Genomic DNA, 15,373 nt, shown 5'->3' with positions numbered 1-15,373 from the left:
GTGAATTTTTATTTGGATAAATGCAAAATGGGTGATAAACTTCCTCCTAATTTTTCTGCATAAATCTAACAAATAGCAAGAGAGACACTCGGGTGGCAACTGACACAATATTTGGAGTTTAAAATAAGGATATTATTGTGATAATAACGACTTGTAAATATATAAAATGCACCAAACCAGACAAAGCGGTGAAGTTTTGCTCTGCGTTTCTTTCTGCTTCATTTGTGAGTCTTTGGTCAAAACAGCCTCGAGTGCAACTCATCCTGCCGCAGGACAACGATCTGCAGGCGGAGTTCAGCGTCCCGTTTGCTAGTGCAGGTCAACAAGTCAGCAAGGGGCTGCTGATGCCCCTCCACATCCTCTTTATGTGCTGCGGCGAGCGTTGGTGAAGCAGAAGATGCTCTTTGTGTACGCACAGGTTCTCACGATCCTGCTCCTTGACGTCAAAGGTCTGAAACCTCTGGTGGGCTTCAGGGGAAACCTCTAGCGCTTTAGTGCACAGCCCCATGTACACGTCATCGATGGGGAAGAAGGGAATGACCCGTGAAATGAAATACAGGGGCTGCAGCAACGACCCAGAGATGACGAAGCCTCCGCCACCAGCATACGGAGGATAGGGGCCGTCGTAGAAGCTGGGGGGAATGTAGTACTTGCTTTTAGGGTCCCTGAGGGGGCTTGCTGAGCTTATTACGTGTCCAACGTACAACTGAGATGCCTTTGAAGCATCCAGAGTCTGCAGGTAAGTGAGCAACGCGGCCGTGTTGACAAAAACGTCATCGTCCCCACTAAAGACGAAGGAGGCCTGAGGGCAGTGTTTCACCGTCCATTTAAGAAGCATGTTCATTTTGAGGGTGAGGTTCAGCAGGGTGTCCTGGAAGTCCCACTGCAGCAGGTCTTTGTAGAGCGCGGCTTCATGTGACAGCAGTCTGCTGAGGTCGGGGTCATCCTGCGAGGAAGCACCAAGGAGGAACACGATCCGCACTCTCAGTCCATGTTGATAGACCCCCTCTCGCCCCCAGGTCTCCCTCACAGCCTGTCTCTGCTCAAAGTTCGGAGGGATTGATTTGATGGCAAAAAGCAGGAAGGTCTGGTTGTTCCCTCCTTTGCCACCGGAGCTGCACCGGTCGGGCTGACTGATCAGGATCGGGGGGGACCTGCAGTTCATGCCCTGCAAAAAAGCCTGAAACAAGACCGGGTAGGAGTTGAAGTCGTGAACGTTGATTCGAAGAAGGTCTTGGTTCTCCTGCCTGCAGACAGGCCACGGGTACTCGTTCCTGAGCGGGTTTTCACCCTCATCCAAACTCCTCAGGGCGGAAAACAGCAGCCGGTTCCAATACGCTCCATTTTTAGGGATGACCCGTCTCAGCTCATCGGAAATAGAGATACCGTGCACGTTTAAGTCAGTCGTAGTAAAGCCTTCCGGCGTGGATGGATGTTTAACATCACTGTCCTGAGCGTGGAGGTCGAGCTGCTTCGGGGGTTTCTCTGAGGCGACCCTGAGAGTGTTTGCCGTCTGGAGGTGTAGGGTCGAATAAAAGAAAATCAAAAATAAAGAAACTAGAAGAATCATTGCACTGAAGGTTTGAATACGTCTCATTGGCTTGAGGTAAGTAAACAAAGCTGCGTGCAGTTTTGTTCCAGAAACGGATCATGTATCAGGAGAGATGATCGATGGGTTGTTCTCGGGTTACGCGCTCTCTGCCAGGAGGCGACGCAGCGGTTGTACCTGCCGACAGAAAGTTAGAAAACACCGACAGGTGACTTTAATGGAAATCAACAGTCGTCTTGAGCAGAGATTAAATAGAAACTGACTAATTCTGACAGGTCTAACCTTGATGCATCTAATTATAGATTATCTGATTAAAAAGAACAAAAACATACTTCTTGTTAAAGGAGACTGAGGCACAGATGACTTTACATTCTTCCCCTTTTGTCACAAGCAGCAGAGATAAAAGAGAGAAACATGAAGAGCAATAATTTCTGTCTAATAATAGCATAACCGGCAGCCACAAACTGAACAAAGGTCACAGGAGTGCCATTATTTTATTATCTATTGTCAATGTTTTGCAGTGTAGTGTGCACATTTAGTTAACTTTCTTTGGGTTTTCTCCAGTAAAGTAGTTCTTAATGCACACAAAGTTGGTATATTTTAGTTTGAGTTACCGTGCTCTGGACGGGTTGCTGCTGGAGTTGCGTGCTAAAGTGATTTGCTCATGTTTCCCTCATGTCTCAGTTTGATAAGTCACTTGGTGCCGAGTTAAAATTTGTTATGTCGGCCTTGACAATGTCCTGTTAACAACTGAGGTGCTTAGAGACCTCAATGTTTCCAACATCCAGGGGTCAAAGTCCACAGATTATTTCTGAGAATCAGTGAAGGACTCCAAAAGGGTTTGTTTCATACCGATGCCCCGTTGGAAGGTCCAGTAAAACGCACCGATAGCTTCACATTATTTAACTGAATGATGTTGACCGAAGGCTTTTCATAAAAGTCAGCAGGTCTAAATCCCAGCCTAACACAATCTTGAGAGTTCTCCCAGTGTTGAACTACTGTACATGCTTTGTAGTTTATCAGCTGTCATTTAACATTTCATAACATTAATTTATTAATGGATAACACAGTAAACCCACAATGTTAAAAAACAATTAATTTAAGATTAAGATGCTCTAAAACGGTGGTTTCATCAAATAACCCTGATCAATAACACTTCAAAATGTGAAGAATTTAATTTAATTTGATCCAAATTGTGCTTTATTCTTTTCGTAAACGAAAGGAACTTTTAACTAATCTTTTTTTGCTTAAACATGTATATGTTTCAGCTTTATCTGGCGGTTTGTTTTTGGTCTTTCATCTCATGCTCTACAACACCAAAGCGAATTCCTTGTTCATGATAACTATATTTTCCATTTATTTCTCATCATTCCCATCTTTGTAGATAAGTTAGTAGAAGTAGATGGTATCTGAGTATTTCAGCACATCTTGAAAAACGTGGAGTCTGATGATAGAATTAAGTTATATTACTTTTAAACCAAATCAGTTAAAATAAAATCCAGTTGACGAGTTCAATGGGCCTGAGAGTTTAAATATGTCATAGAAACTGTATCACTAATAAAACTCAAACCAGAAGTCCCTTTAAAATGCAAAACTGATCCAAATTTAGTGGTTGTAAACAGCTTAGTAAGTCACATCAGCTTAAACTACTGATAAAAAGCAAATGTGCTCCTTCAATAAAACAAATGAACGCATTTTGCAACATTGCGGGTTACTTAGTCTTGCGGGAAAGTTGCCACCAGTCCAACTCTACTGGGAATCACTGGTAAATAACCAGCTCCCCACGGTACAATTAAGACAATCGACTGAGTGCAAATAACATGAGGAAAATCCCGAGGTGCGCCGCTGATTAAACCGTGTCACAGTAGGTGAGGAACACACCTGCGCTCAGTGAACTCAGGTGACAGAAAAACGTAGAATCTGACATCTCCGCCGAGTTTTGAGTCATTTTTTAAAGGCTCGAGGTGTCGTTTACATTTAATTTACCTGCATAAATGTAACAAATAGTAAGAGAGACACTTGGGTGGCAACTGACACAACATTTGGAGTTTAAAATAAGGATATTATTGTGATGATAACGACTTGTAAAAACAATAAAATGCGGTGAAGTTTACCTGAAGCGCGAGGGGAACAAACTCTTTCCGCGGGGGCTCGACAGGTGAGAAAAGCCGCATCATTCGCTTATTTCCTCAAGCAGTGAACACAGAGGGCACACACGCACCTGAGCACAAACACACGCAGGTGGAGGCCACGCCCAGGATGCTGCACCGACACTTTATTCAAACGTTTGACAGGAAGACATCACAAAATGATTTAAGACCAAGTGTCTGACAGAATCACCAGGATGCATGAACACAGTGTTCAGATCAGTAAAGCTTATTTTTATTTGACATATTGCATCTCTCGCTGGGCATAAAAATAGATTTTACTCAGCCTAGTTACAAAGATTTAGACAATAATAAGAAAAAAAAACCCACTTCTACACAGTGGAAAACTCTAAATTCCTCATCCAGTCCAAAGCAGGCAAAGTGTTCACAAAGAGGACGTCACTGTTCATCTTCTTCTCTGGAGTAAAAGCACTTTCAACGCAAGTGAGAAAAACAATTAGTAATTCATCATTAATGCTTCTAAAAGCATTTTCATCATTAGTTATCTTATCAAATGTAGCCGTCCACATCCTGAGAGCAGCGTAAGGCAGAGGTGGTATTTGCTGAGGGGTAAATAACCTCAGAGGGTTTTGGCCTTTCTGCTCAGAGAGGAGCTCTGCAGCTGAGATGAAGTGCGGTTCCTCTGATACGACCTACAGAGCTCCCGAACCAAAACCCAAGCTGACAGTGTGGCTCATCATCCGCATTTTGGTTACTTTAGTTTATTCGAAAACACTTTCTGGAAAAGACAAGCGTCATAACTCAAATTCTTGGCAAGTTTCCATCATCTAGGAATGAAAATAAAATGAAAAACCGCTATAACACACGTCTGCTTCTACGAGTATCTGGTACCGCAGCCCAGTGTGACCAATAATGGGCCGATACCTGTAGCATAAGAAGATAGAACAAACATACGGTGTGCAGAGTGCACTCAGGGAAGTAGTGTTCATACCGAGGGTGGGGGGACTTTAAAGGAGGAACATTTGGAGTGGATTTAAAGGCAAGAAGAATACTGCAAACGGCAGGAAAGAACCAGATTCTAAAGGGTCAAAAATCTAGAAATGCTGTTAGAATGGAAACGAGAGGGTCAAGGCAAAAAGGAGGATGCAGGGATCGAAGAAGAGATGGGACGCTAATCAGCGGAGGTCGCTCTCATCGTCCTGTATGGTTTTCTTGATGCGGAGAAGCATGGTGGTGAGCCACTGGTCCAACCGAGAAATGGTGTCGAATTCTTTCACCTGGAAATATTCATAAAATCACCCCAAAATGTCAGAAAATTATTACAAAATAACCTAAAAGTGTGGAGCAGTTAGGAGGAAGCAGAAACCAGTCATTCTCATTCATGCTGTTATTTTGTGGGGCCTGAAAACTTTGGGAATCCCATCTTCACTGTTGGAAATGTGCAGAAGAAGAAGAGCTTTGGTTTCCGAGCAGGAAACACTGCTGCTGACAGGAAACTATCCACTTACCGAATCAGTATAGGCCTCCACATTCTGTTCTTCATATGCATCTAGAAGTTTCTGGTTAAATAAAATAAAATAAAAAAACACCTATTAAAGCGCTGGAACACGTTGTAGTCTGTACGATTACAAAAACAAACTATTTTAAGTTCTTATAAACCAAAGTTTTATTCACAGAAAACACAATTAATGTTAAAAGTGACTTCGATTTGATGGCAGCAACACGTCAAAGATAAGATGCAACAAAAGGCTGAAGAATTAACGGCTGGGGGAACAAAAGAGCACCTGAGAGAGGCAGAGTCACTCTGCCTCAGATTAATGTTCCTCAGTGTCAAATTCAGAGAATGTTGAGACATCTCTGTGAGCTCTGCATTAAAAACCGAAGTGATTCTGTCATTAAATCCTACTGCATGGGCTCAGGAACACTTCCAGAAATCCCCGTCTGTGAACACAGCGCACTGCAACATCCACAGATGCAGGTTAGAGCTCTGCCATGCAGAGAAGAAGCCAGATGTGAACACGCAGCCGTCTTCTCTGGACCAAAGCTCGTTTAAAATCGACTTACAAAGTGGAAAATGTTCGGCTTGTTATCGGCTCACAGGATCAAAGCATCTCTGATGGTATCGGGGGTGTTTTAGTGTTTATGGAACTGGAAACCTGCACATCTGGAAAGGCTCCATCAATGCTGAGAGGTTTTAGAGCAACACATGCTCCCATCCAGATGACATGTTTGTCAGGGAAGGCCTTCCGTATTTCAGCAGGACAGCATTAAACATCCTGCTGCATCTATTCCAACAGCTTGGCTTCGCAGTAGAAGAGTGACCCGCCCGCAGTCCAGACCTTCCACCTTTAAGACCCAGGACTGCTGAGCAGCTGGGATCCTAAATCAGGCAAGAATGGGACAACCGTCCTTTCCAGGGGGTCCAACATCTGGCCTCCTCAGATCCCAGATGTTTACAGACTGTTGTTAAAAGGAGAGTGGATGCTACACAGTGGGAAACATGTTTTTAGAGCATGTTGCTGCCATCAAATTCAAGATGAGCTCGTATTTTTTAATGAAATAGTAAAATGTCTCACTTTGAACATTCAACATGTAAAATGTGGGTTTTTTCACAAATCACTGGATGTTTTTTAATTAAAAACAACAACAAAGATCGAGTGGAAGAAAACAGAAAGCAAGTTTAATCTCTGGACTGAACTTTTCTCCATCTCAGACGGGCCGTTTTGGTTCCGTTTAAAGGAGAACTGCGGTATTTTCAACATTAAGCCTCTTTTCTGAGTCGTCTGAAATGTTTTAGAACCCCCCTCACCGCTTTTTTAGATGTTTACTGCTGTCTCCGGTATTTGCCTAATTTTGATTCATCTCAACCTGCTTCAGAATGGCAAGTCATGTGCATGTCCAAAAAGGTCCGTAAAAGCACCATAAACGTCCGTTTTCAAAATCATCAACTCACCGGAGTGGTTACTGGTGTGCACTGGTAATCCATATCACATTTCGTTGTGAAAAGTTGCTTCTGTCGTGTTTTATTTGGCAGCTCGTTCATGCTCAAACTATTTTCTTTGCGGTGGCGGAGTAATATCAACGAACATCCAGTACAAAATGTCAAATAAAACACGACAGAAGCAACTTTTATCAACGAAATTTGATATGGATTACCAGTGCACACCAGTAACCACTCCGGTGAGTTGATGATTTTGAAAACGGACGTTTATGGTGTTTTTACGGACCTTTTTGGACATGCACATGACTTGCCGTTCTGAAGCAGGCTGAGAAGAATCAAAATTAGGCAAATACCGGAGACAGCAGTAAACATTAAAAAAGCGGTGAGGGGGGTTCTGAAACATTGCAGACGACTCAGAAAAGAGGCTTAATGTTGAAAATACCGCAGTTCTCCTTTAAGGATTTGTGGAGCTCAAATGAAACCAAAGCTTACCTTCAGGAGCTTGCACTCTCGAGCGTCTGAAAAAGCTGGAAACATTTCTTCATACTTCTGCACTGCGAGCTGAGAGACAACAGAGGAATATTAAAGCAGCAGCTCAGGTTACGCGCGCTCTGCAGAAGACAGCGGTTACACCTCACGGGTTACCTTTGCATTCAGCATGTCTACACAGAAGTGACACAGCGCTGCTTTGAAGAAGTGATCCTTAGCACTGTACTTCAGCAGCGTACTGTCCATGGCGTGGGTTCCCACCTAAAAACATCAAATAAAGCTTATGTTTGTGCTACTGCTGTGGTCCGACGGTGTGTTAACGAGCAGGATCTCACCTGTTCGTAGATCTCTATAGCTTTAGGGTACTGCTCCAGCTGAGCTGCGTAGGTTGCTACTTTCAGAAGGCACTTGTTCGCTGAACTAAAAAGAAAAATCATTAAATCAAAAGCACAAATGTCAAATAAAAATATATTAATAAAAAACAGAACTTTCTAAAAGCTGAAAGGAAAACATCCAATCCAGCTTAATTTATAAAACACTTTAAAATAACCACAGTGGACCAAAGAAGACATAATAAATAAGTAATAAAAGACCTAATAAGTAGAAGAAAACATAATAAATAAGTAATAAAAGACCTAATAAGTAGAAGAAAACATAATAAATAAGTAATAAAAGACCTAATAAGTAGAAGAAAACATAATAAATAAGTAATAAAAGACCTAATAAGTAGAAGAAAACATAATAAATAAGTAATAAAAGACCTAATAAGTAGAAGAAAACATAATAAATAAGTAATAAAAGACCTAATAAGTAGAAGAAAACATAATAAATAAGTAATAAAAGACTTAATAAGTAGAAGAAGACATAATAAATAAGTAATAAAAGACTTAATAAGTAGAAGAAAACATAAATAAATAAGTAATAAAAGACTTAATAAGTAGAAGAAGACATAATAAATAAGTAATAAAACACCTAATAAGTAGAAGAAGACATAATAAATAAGTAATAAAAGACCTAATAAGTAGAAGAAAACATAATAAATAAGTAATAAAAGACCTAATAAGTAGAAGAAAACATAATAAATAAGTAATAAAAGACCTAATAAGTAGAAGAAAACATAATAAATAAGTAATAAAAGACTTAATAAGTAGAAGAAGACATAATAAATAAGTAATAAAACACCTAATAAGTAAAAGACATAATAAATAAGTAATAAAAGACCTAATAAGTAGAAGAAGACATAATAAATAAGTAATAAAAGACCTAATAAGTAGAAGAAAAAATAATAAATAAGTAATAAAAGACCTAATAAGTAGAAGAAGACATAATAAATAAGTAATAAAAGACTTAATAAGTAGAAGAAGACATAATAAATAAGTAATAAAAGACCTAATAAGTAAAAGACATAATAAATAAGTAATAAAAGACCTAATAAGTAAAAGACATAATAAATAAGTAATAAAAGACCTAATAAGTAGAAGAAAACATAATAAATAAGTAATAGAAGACCTAATAAGTAGAAGAAGACATAATAAATAAGTAATAAAAGACCTAATAAGTAGAAGAAGACATAATAGATAAGTAATAAAATATACAATAAAATAAGAATGAGATAGTCAACAACTCAAATGGTGTCAAAGACCAAGGAGAAGAGACTTAAAAGCAAACACAGAAGAGGCGTATCTAATGTGCAAAGGCAGCTCGTTTCCCACTAACGCACTGAAGCTGCACACTAAGCGCAGCTAAAGCTCGGCCCCGAACATTCGGGAGCAGCCGATCAGCTGGCCTGAGAGAACGAGTGGGTGTATAAGGGCAAAGCAGCTCAGAGCGGTCGGGTGGAGCAACACCACTGAGAGCTTTAACAGCAAATCAGAAGACTTTAACATGAACCCTAAAATGTATGTGCGGCCAGTGGAGCGAGGCTGAAATGGGGGAAAGATGCTCACATTTTCTCCTGTCGTGCAGCAGCATTTTGAACCGTTTGAGGCAGAGTAATGGAGGAAACACTAACCCCAACATAAATTGCATCACACTAATCTAGCCGAGTTGTGACAAAGGCGTGGATTACTGTCTCAGAATGCTGCTCAGACAGAAAAGGGCTTTATTTAACGACTGCTCTGATCTGACTGTCAAGCTTAAAGGAGAATTCCGGCCATTTAACAAACATATCCCATCTGTTGGAGACCCAGGGAAGTTGGCCAAAGGGAAAACCGTGAGAAATTTTCATGCCTGCTGTGCAAATTTGTCCAATTGCGCTGATTTCCATGAAAGTGGGCTCTATCGGGCAAGCTTTTAACCTTTCCTGAGGCTCTTAACGTGTATCAAAATACTTTTGACCGAATTGGCCGTGGTGTCAGTAGCAATACAATTAAACCCAGGGGCTAACCATACCGTTAGCTAGCACAGACATGATACATTTTGAGATTTCAAAAACAGCGCACCTACCTCTCTCAGCTTCCGTGTTCGACAGATATTCACAATAAGGAAATAAGGTGTCTTTTTTTTCCAATACCTCCCAAGCCTTGTGACCTAGTGAGTGTAGTACCAACCACACACACCTTTTTGTACACCAATTGAATGCACACTCTATTTTATATTCATTTCTGTCGAATAAAACCAACTTCACCACGGTCTGTAGCGGCAGCTGCAGCAGCAACATTTCCGGAAAGGTACTGGCTTGATTAAAGTCATTCTGGACTCTATATCCGACCACATGAAGACCTCGGGACACTTCGGTTTGGCTTTAGGGACCCTCTACTCACTACCATGTAAGTGTTATGTTGTTTGGAGCTGTAGAAGAGGTATAAAAATAGCGTTTCGTAGCGGCGATACGATATGCCCTCATCACTTCCAGGCTAACGACTTTTGGCTAAAAACGGTCAAATCGAAATTCTCAAAACACATCCGAATGACATGATTTTGATGTCAACTCAACGTATGTACTCCCAACATCCCGTAAATTGGTCTAAAGTGCATTTTACTCCGGATTATCCCTTTAACAGCCATCCAGGCCTTTTTGTCATCTGCCTAACAGTTGAATGAAATGAGAAGAGGAGGGGGCCTAAAACTGATCCCTGGGGGACCCCACAAGAGAGGGGAGATGAGGAAGCTAACACAGAATGTTGGCTCCGCCCAGTAGGATCTGAACCCCTCCAGTGCTCCACCCCCATTACTACACCACAGCATTGCTCATTCAAAACAGTTACCTTGTGGATTCTTCGCCTTTGTAATAATCCGCTGCCTGCTCATAATGAGCTATGGCCTGAAACAGAAATTACACAAAAAAAAAAGAGTCATAAATCATAAACAGAAAGTCACCAAAATCATGCTTAACAAGATTTAATGTGACAGTTCAAAGGAAAAACAAAGAGTTACATAAAACACATTAAGCTGTTTTTGTTTAACCGACCTTGTCGATGTCCACCATCTCTGTCTCATATATCTCAGCAATAGTGATGTGATGTTTGGCTGCAATGGTGAAACGCCCCTAAAAACATAAACAACAGATAGAAAGCCAACAGATCAGATGCAACACGTAAAGTTGTTTCACATTGAAAGCAAAGAACTCCGGGTTAAACACTCACCATATCGGTGTAGATCTCGATAGCTCGGTTTAGGCAGTTTATGGCCTCTGTTGAGAGAAAACAAGCCATCGCTATTATTCTATAAATGTTTAAAAAAAAAACACGAACGAGGTAACAACAACTTAGTTCAATGTCAGACTTCTGTGCCTAAAAGATTGTTTCCATTTTTTTGAGCTGTAATAAACATTTAAAATCAAAGAAAGAAAGAAAAAGTTAGATTTTACACTATATTTACAGTATTTTCTCCTCTCTACCTCGACGTCAGGCAAACCTTTCCAAAGCGCAGCTGAATTTCTAACCATGATGTCTCCAAAGTGTGAGCTACTGGTGTATGGCTGCCTCTGTCCGTTAGTGTTTTAACATGTGGAACTAAAACTAAACCTTTAAACATTCAATTTAAAGCAGAGGGAAAGCAGCAACAAAGCAGCGTTCAGAGAAGTAAACGGGTGCTGCGAGGTACAGCTTGTGGCTTTAAAGAGAGAGATACAGCTTTAGAGGACTGTCTGACTACGCAATAAAGCTGCTAAAATATCATAAATATAGAAAGGACTTCAACTGATATTGATCCTTTTTAGTTGGGACTTTTTTTTTAGGCGAATAAGGAAGTTTTACTGTACAACATAACATTTCTGAGTACAGTCTTCTCCAAACTGGGAACATGACGACTACAATTAAAACTAATACACTGACTGTATGATAGAAAGAAACGCTGCATGTACAGTATAAACGAGGAATGGTGTGTGAATAGATACATGTGAAGTGAAAGCAGTCTATCTACCTAATTTAGATTCTTATCATGCTATATATATATATATATATATATAGAGAGCGAGCCTGGATAGGAGCCTGAAGATGAAGGCAGAATATTAAAGAAGATTACCAGGTATCAAGAGCAGTGAGTAACAGAACAGATGCCCTGATCTGCATGTCAGGGATCAGTCTGGAAAAAATCAGACCCAACTCAAATGCCTTAAACCCACAGATGAACAGTGGCAATTCAGGACCACAACCTTAAAAAGGAAACCAACTGTGTGTAACCACACTGGTGCTACCAAAAAAGAAAAGTGTTAAAATGATATTAATCATTATTAGTTTTAAATCATCCTTTTTTACTTCCAGTTCCTAAAGCCTTTCCCAAAATACTCCACAAGAGGTGTCACAGCAAACCATGAAACAGCTGTGAAATAAGGGGGCACCACTGGTTAAATACCCCCACAGATAATAAGTGGTGATTACCTTGTGGATCTGCTTTTTTGAAGGCGTTTCCAGCATCTATGAGGTTAGTTGCTGCATCATGTTTGCTCTGCATTTGCAGGTGAAGATGAGCGGCTTGGGAGAATGCATTTCCTGCAGCTGGAAAGAAAATGTTGCACGCTGAAGGAGTGAAAGTATTTCCATTATAAAACAAGGTAAGAGGGGAATCATTGGACACTTACCACACCAGTTTTTGGCCATTTTGTACATGTTGGCAGCCCTCACGTACATGTCACAGGCCTCTTCCAACTTGGAGGAGCCCCTGTGTGAAGAAAAAGGATGTTATTAAACACCTTGAGACAGTGACCCATGTCAAAGTGTAATCGCTGTCGCTGAATAGAATATCAGGAGCACAGTTTTGGATGAGTGGACACGGTTTTTCCATCATTTGTCAAATTGTAATGATGTTAATAAACAACCACTTTTAAACTTTGTTATTGTAGTCATGGCCAGTTTTACTGGTTTGTAGAGGCTAATTGTAGGTTTAACGTAATCTGATCCAACTCACAGATCTGTTTTAGGTTGCAGCTGTAAACAAATGTGATTGACACGTGATCTGCACCGATTGATTTTGCCAATAGGTGGCGCTACAGTGAAGAAACCCGTACGAGTGTTTTAACGCTTACAATTTCACCTCAAATGTTGCCGTTTGAATTCAATCCAAATCAGACCCCAATACAGTAGTTTATTACCGTATCCAGTCCAGGCAGAGTAGCAGGTGGAGGCATGTAACCTGTCCCAGCTTAATGCTGCAATCAGCAACATTTCACGGTACTTTATCGTTTCCAGACGTGTTCACCAGTAATACGGCAACATCTAACCTTACATTTATGGATAAACCGCAGCGTTGGACACACAAACACAACACGGATCACGACAGCTTAATAAAAGAGTTGTAGTGATGACATGTTATATCTGATGGTAACCTTCCGCATAGCTGGCCCTCAGCTTGACAGAACTAGCTCAGCTAGCTAACGTTAGCTAACTGACACACTCACCCAAACATCGCCCCGAAAAAGGACTGAGACGACTTCATTTTCTTATCCGCCTCGGCCACTAAGGCCTTCGCTTCCTTTTCTTTCCCGCTATTGTCCATTTTCACGTGTGTTGATTCTGAGGAGGAACGAATGATAGCAAAAGTTTAAAAAAAACCCTGCTAACCAGTGCTAGCAGCGTTTGTCACATCACCAGCAGCAGAGCAACCGTCTCCCCTGTCACGTGACAGAGGAGAAAGGAAACAAGTCTGCTGCGTTCATGTCTCCTCGTAAATAACTACACTTCCAAGATGTTACAAACAATTACCACCAGCCAAGTCTGTATGTAAGGTTGTTACACTACGAACTAAATTACAATCAACTAAACATGGATAATTTACGATGTATAGAGTTAAAAAAAAAATTTAAAAAAAACGCAAAAAACTTTTGAGTTGCATAATTTGTGAGTTTGACTTCAATAAAAACCATATTTAAGAGACCACACGAATGCGTCTCAAAATAAACTGGTGGCCTGCAGAAAATAATGTGGATTTGTACGGAAGAATATTAGGGCCAGGCATAAGAAAAAATAATAATATTTTGCCTGTCGAAATTAAAAAAAAAAAATTGTATTTTGCCTGTCAAGAAAAAAGTAGCCATGTCGAGAATAAAATAATCGACATGTCGAGAATAAAATAATCGACATGTCGAGAATAAAATAATCGATGTGTCGAGAATAAAATCGAAATGTCGAGAATAAAATAATCGACATGTCGAGAATAAAATCGAAATGTCGAGAATAAAGTTGAATTTTCGAGAAAAAGTCAACTCCTCTGGTCCATCATCTAATTACTTTATTTTCGACATTTCGACTTTATTCTCGACATGTCGACTTTATTCTCGACAGGCAAAATATAAATATTTTTTATTATGCCTGGCCCTAATACTCTTCCGTAGATTTATGCGCTGGTCTTAACTAGTTATGTTACATTTGGCAATAAACTATAAAAATATTTTCCCTCAATTACTGGTGAAATCTCATAAACATCACACCACTACAAGTATGTGTGCTATCTATTATTCAAGATGCTCTGTTGTTAATACACACAAAGAATAAACTATTACAATTGTAGTAGTGGTCACTAAAATCTCACCCTACACAAGACTTTAAAAATATAAAACTGTGCAAGTAGATACCAAGTTTTAGTCAAGTAAACAGGAAACTGAACATCTCTTGAGGGACTATGGGGGTTAAACTTTCTGACTTCCTCTTCACAGTCCATATTTTGTGAATCCAAGGCCTGGGACAGTGTAGCTGAGTACTGCTGTGATTGCAAAGCATTTCCTTGATTATCTAACACTCCATTATTTTGTTGGTTGTGATGCCTTTGAATGTAAATAATATTTCGAAACGTTATGGAATCTATCTTATTTTGTTTAAACTTTATTCAACAAGTAAAATGTAACTCTTGAGAATTAAAATCTGTTTTGAGGGAGTATCCTGGCCAAGACAGGTCGCAGCGCTATGAGCAGAATGCATATAATTCATGTACAACAATATACAGAACGTCTAACAGCATGGAAAACTATAAAATATCAAACTATACTTAAAAAAAGGTAATTGTGAGTCATCACAGGTCTGACACAGGCAGTTATAGTCAGCCATAACATTCATAGCAAACAGTTGCTTTGGGTTTGTTCTTTGAAACCAGTTCCCTCAGGCTCAGCTGTTAGGAGAATACTTAAATTCCCTTTTCCCCAAGTCAGAATGGGCTCCAGGGATGTTTAGAGAGAATAAGCCTTGAGAGCAAAGGTAATACCTTCCTATATGTATATTCATCCTGCCGTTCCATTCTAAATTGCTTCAGATAAATCAAATAAATAAGACCAATCAGATTAATTAAACAATCACAATCTAGCTGTATTGTTTCTTAAACACAGTCAGATATTTCATTGCTAACAGAGCAAAAACTGTAAACATTTACAATTACGCAACCGTCTCTCTTTCATGCAGATTTTAACCAATGTTATAACTTGACAGACATTATGAGCTTTTTTCTTTTGTTTTTCTTGTTATTAATAATTAAGTTGCTGGCTGCTTAAAGCTCAGTGATGGTTTGAGTTTGTGGTTATTTTACATTATTTTGAAAATAAAACGTTTTACTTTTTTATGGTGGTTTACTTTTTTGGGTTCTATTTATTTTTTTTAGTTAGGATGAATGTTTACCATAATCTGTAGGTTTTTGTGGTATTTCATCGCTACCCACTGCAAACTTGTCATTTTACACTCTTACATTCTAGCTTCAAAACAAAGAGCAGCATATGAAACTGGGGAAGGTAGACAAGGCTGTAACGCTATAACGTTAGGGAAAGTTCAAGCCTGGGAAACATACGTTACGATAATGTACACATATTTTAATCAGGCAAAACGGAAGTCTCCTGTTTCCTGGCTGTAGTTGGGTCCTGAACAGCAG

At 39.8% G+C, this 15,373-nt stretch overlaps 2 protein-coding genes across 3 annotated transcripts; both read right to left on the bottom strand.

Annotated features, from left to right (window-relative positions):
- Positions 1-3,776, bottom strand: b3gnt2l (UDP-GlcNAc:betaGal beta-1,3-N-acetylglucosaminyltransferase 2, like). The gene is made up of 2 exons (XM_075472945.1): positions 3,664-3,776; positions 1-1,726 (listed from the first exon to the last, which is right to left on the bottom strand). Exon 2 carries the CDS (start codon positions 1,595-1,597, stop codon positions 320-322), a length of 1,278 nt encoding a protein of 425 aa, XP_075329060.1. The 5' UTR covers positions 1,598-1,726; positions 3,664-3,776; the 3' UTR covers positions 1-319.
- Positions 3,777-3,909: 133 nt separating this feature from the next.
- On the bottom strand, positions 3,910-13,157 carry napab (N-ethylmaleimide-sensitive factor attachment protein, alpha b). Of its 2 annotated transcripts, XM_075472946.1 has the most exons (11): positions 12,924-13,157; positions 12,108-12,187; positions 11,908-12,024; positions 10,672-10,718; positions 10,497-10,574; positions 10,294-10,349; positions 7,423-7,507; positions 7,244-7,348; positions 7,091-7,159; positions 5,166-5,216; positions 3,910-4,934 (listed from the first exon to the last, which is right to left on the bottom strand). In XM_075472946.1, the coding sequence occupies exons 1-11, from the start codon at positions 13,019-13,021 to the stop codon at positions 4,833-4,835; spliced, it is 888 nt and encodes a 295-aa protein (XP_075329061.1). In that variant the 5' UTR covers positions 13,022-13,157; the 3' UTR covers positions 3,910-4,832. The 2 variants fall into 2 exon arrangements, with proteins under 2 accessions (XP_075329061.1, XP_075329062.1); XM_075472947.1 differs by lacking the exons at positions 3,910-4,934; positions 5,166-5,216 and adding an exon at positions 5,359-6,141.
- Between the last annotated feature and the right edge of the window lie 2,216 nt (positions 13,158-15,373).

The sequence above is a fragment of the Odontesthes bonariensis genome, chromosome 9 (assembly GCF_027942865.1).
Source record: "Odontesthes bonariensis isolate fOdoBon6 chromosome 9, fOdoBon6.hap1, whole genome shotgun sequence".
NCBI classification, from domain to species: domain Eukaryota; kingdom Metazoa; phylum Chordata; class Actinopteri; order Atheriniformes; family Atherinopsidae; genus Odontesthes; species Odontesthes bonariensis.
The sequence above is the reverse complement of the archived record's forward strand: the minus strand, read 5'-3'. Positions and strand labels throughout refer to the sequence as shown.